This window comes from Myotis davidii, unplaced genomic scaffold, assembly GCF_000327345.1.
Source record: "Myotis davidii unplaced genomic scaffold, ASM32734v1 scaffold3642, whole genome shotgun sequence".
Taxonomy (NCBI): Eukaryota; Metazoa; Chordata; class Mammalia; order Chiroptera; family Vespertilionidae; genus Myotis; species Myotis davidii.
The window spans coordinates 36,136-38,548 of NW_006293113.1; the positions used below are offsets into that span (position 1 = coordinate 36,136).

A 2,413-nucleotide genomic window follows, 5' to 3' on the forward strand; every position below is an offset into this window, starting at 1 on the left:
CGGTCGGTGATTCTCTCTCATGGTGGATGCTTCTCTCTCTCCTCCTCCCCTTCCTCTCTGAAATCAATAAAAATGTATTTTTAAATACAAATATTCGCAAGGCCGCCCAGAACAGACGGGCCCCCTGAGCCGGGAGGGGACCAGAGCCGTGGGAGGGTATCTCCCCCATCGGAACACCACCCCCGGAGGGTTCCACGTCCCCCAGGGAGTGTGAGTCCTCCCTCCACGCCCACGGCACCGGGGCTGCAGCCGGCTCCCCGCTCCTCGCACTTGTAATTACGGGGGAGGTGGCCCCAAGGGGTAATTTAAGAGGAGCAGCGCCTTGGCTCTGGGGTGACGGCCGGCCCCGTCAGGACAGGGTGCAGCTCTGGGCTCGGAAGGACCCTCAGGTAGGTGAGCGGCCGGGGAAGGTCAGCCAGTGGGGTTCCAGGGGGGCGGCCGGGGAAGGTTGGCCGGTGGGGATCCAGGGGGGCAACTTTCTGAAATCAATAAAAAATATATTATCCTTTTTGAAATCGCATGAGGCCCAGACCCGCTGTGTCAGCGGGACCCCAGACCCGCCGCGCTGGCAAGACCCATCAATGCACCTCCTGGTGACTGGTCGTTTGGTCGTTAGGGCGTTACGGTCACTGGCCTTTTATAATATAGGTTTTTTTAAAAGTCTGGAGCAGATGAGCATATAGATATACCAGTATATACTAGAGGGTCGGTGCACAAAATTCGTGCATGGGCAGGGTCCCTAGGCCTGGCCGGCGATCAGGGCCAATCCGGGCCTTCCAGCTGCCAGCCGGGGCCTTCCTCCCTTCCGTGCCGCCCCCTGCTTGTCAGTGCACATCATAGCGAGCGGTCGGTCTTCCGGTCGAACTCCCGCAGGGACATTTTGTATATTAGGCTTTTATATATATAGGTGTACAGGGTAGGTCACGGTCAGGGCAGGAACTAGGGCAACATGGGAACATCTGCAGGTCATCCGCCCGAAACTACACCGGGGGGCACCCCGTTCTGTTTGCGGGGGAGTCTTTGGAGCTGTGATGTGCAAAATGAAAAGTGGGGAGAGAAATGAAACCCACACTACGGCTAAATTGTCTTTTTTTTTTGTTAATCCTCACCCGAGGATATTTTCCCATTGATTTTTAGAGAGAGTGGAAGAGAGAGGGACAGACAGACATCGATGTGAGGAGACACATCGACTGGTTGCCTCCCGCACACGCGCCCCGACCAGGGCCCGGGGTGGGGAGGAGCCTGCGACAGAGGTACATGCCCTTGACGGGCGGTACGTCTCCCTTCCCGGGCTGTGGTGCAGGAGAGAGGCGACGGATGGATGTTTCTCTCTCTCTCTCCCTTCCTCTCTGAAATCAATACAAATATATGTATTTTTTAAAAATCGCCCACTTCTGCTCTCAAACAGCAATGGTTTATCCTAGGCGGGGTCGGGGGTGACCGGGCTGGGGGTGGACGGCCGTGTCCGGGGGTTAGGAGATGTGAATCCTAAGGGGCTGGGTGGGCGGGGACAGGGGTCCCCGAAGGGCTCCCCCACTCCCCACCCCTCAGGGCGATGCCCGCGAGCCAGGACGGCCCCCGTGTCCGTGTTGGCGTGATGCTTGTCATTTTCGGACGTGTCCGCTCTCGTGGAAGGCGGCCTGTTGGGGCGACGATACTGTACGTGGATCTGAAACGCAGGCTGGAGCGGCCGATGGTGCGGGCAATCACGGGGGGCTGTGGGCATGCGGCTGGAGAGGGGGGTGAGCCCGGCATCGGGCGTGCCTATGGAGTCACTGATGAGGCTCGGATGGACCCCTGGTTGTTCGGAAAGGGGGCGTCTGTCCACCGGTCAAGGGGGGGTGCTGAGCAGGGGACAGGGCACAGCCTCCTTGTGACGTGGCTGAGCGAACGTCCCGGGGTTTGAGCTGGGGAACGTGTGTGTGCGGTCAAACCCTGCGATGACCTCTGACTAGTGGTGGTTACGCCCTGGCTGGTGTGGCTCAGTGGGTAGAGCGTCGGCCTGCGGACCGAAGGGTCCTGGGTTCGATTCCTGTCAAGGGCACGGACCTGGGTTGCAGGCTCCTCCCCGGCCCGGGCTCCGGTCGGGCGCATGCAGGAGGCAACCCATTGATGTGTTTCTCTCTCACATCGATGTCTCTCTCTTTCTCTCTCTCTCCCGCTCTCTCTAAAAATCAATGGGACAATATCCTCGGGGGAGGGTTAAAAGGCAATAGTGGCCGTTAAAATCCACGAGGTTCGTAAGCAGAATCCGCAGGAATCAGATGTGGAAGGGACAGGCGTGTCTCTGAACCTACAAGGCCGATCGTTGGTAAGTTTGTGTGTGTGTGTGTGTGTGTGTGTGTGTTAGTGTGTGTGTGTGTGTGTGTGTGTGTAGGTGTATGGGGTATGGGGGGGTTTCTGAGTGTGTGTA

The 2,413-nt window shown here is 58.4% G+C and overlaps 1 protein-coding gene across 1 annotated transcript in view; it reads right to left on the reverse strand.

Moving 5' to 3' along the window:
- The window catches only part of PUDP (pseudouridine 5'-phosphatase), a gene marked incomplete at its 3' end in the record, with an annotated part of 21,539 nt that extends 19,784 nt beyond the window's left edge, over nucleotides 1-1,755 (reverse strand). The window contains exon 1 of the mRNA XM_015565959.1: nucleotides 1,659-1,755. Coding sequence (XP_015421445.1) covers nucleotides 1,659-1,755 — 97 coding nt within the window. The remainder of the gene's footprint in view (nucleotides 1-1,658) is intronic.
- Nucleotides 1,756-2,413: the final 658 nt, after the last annotated feature.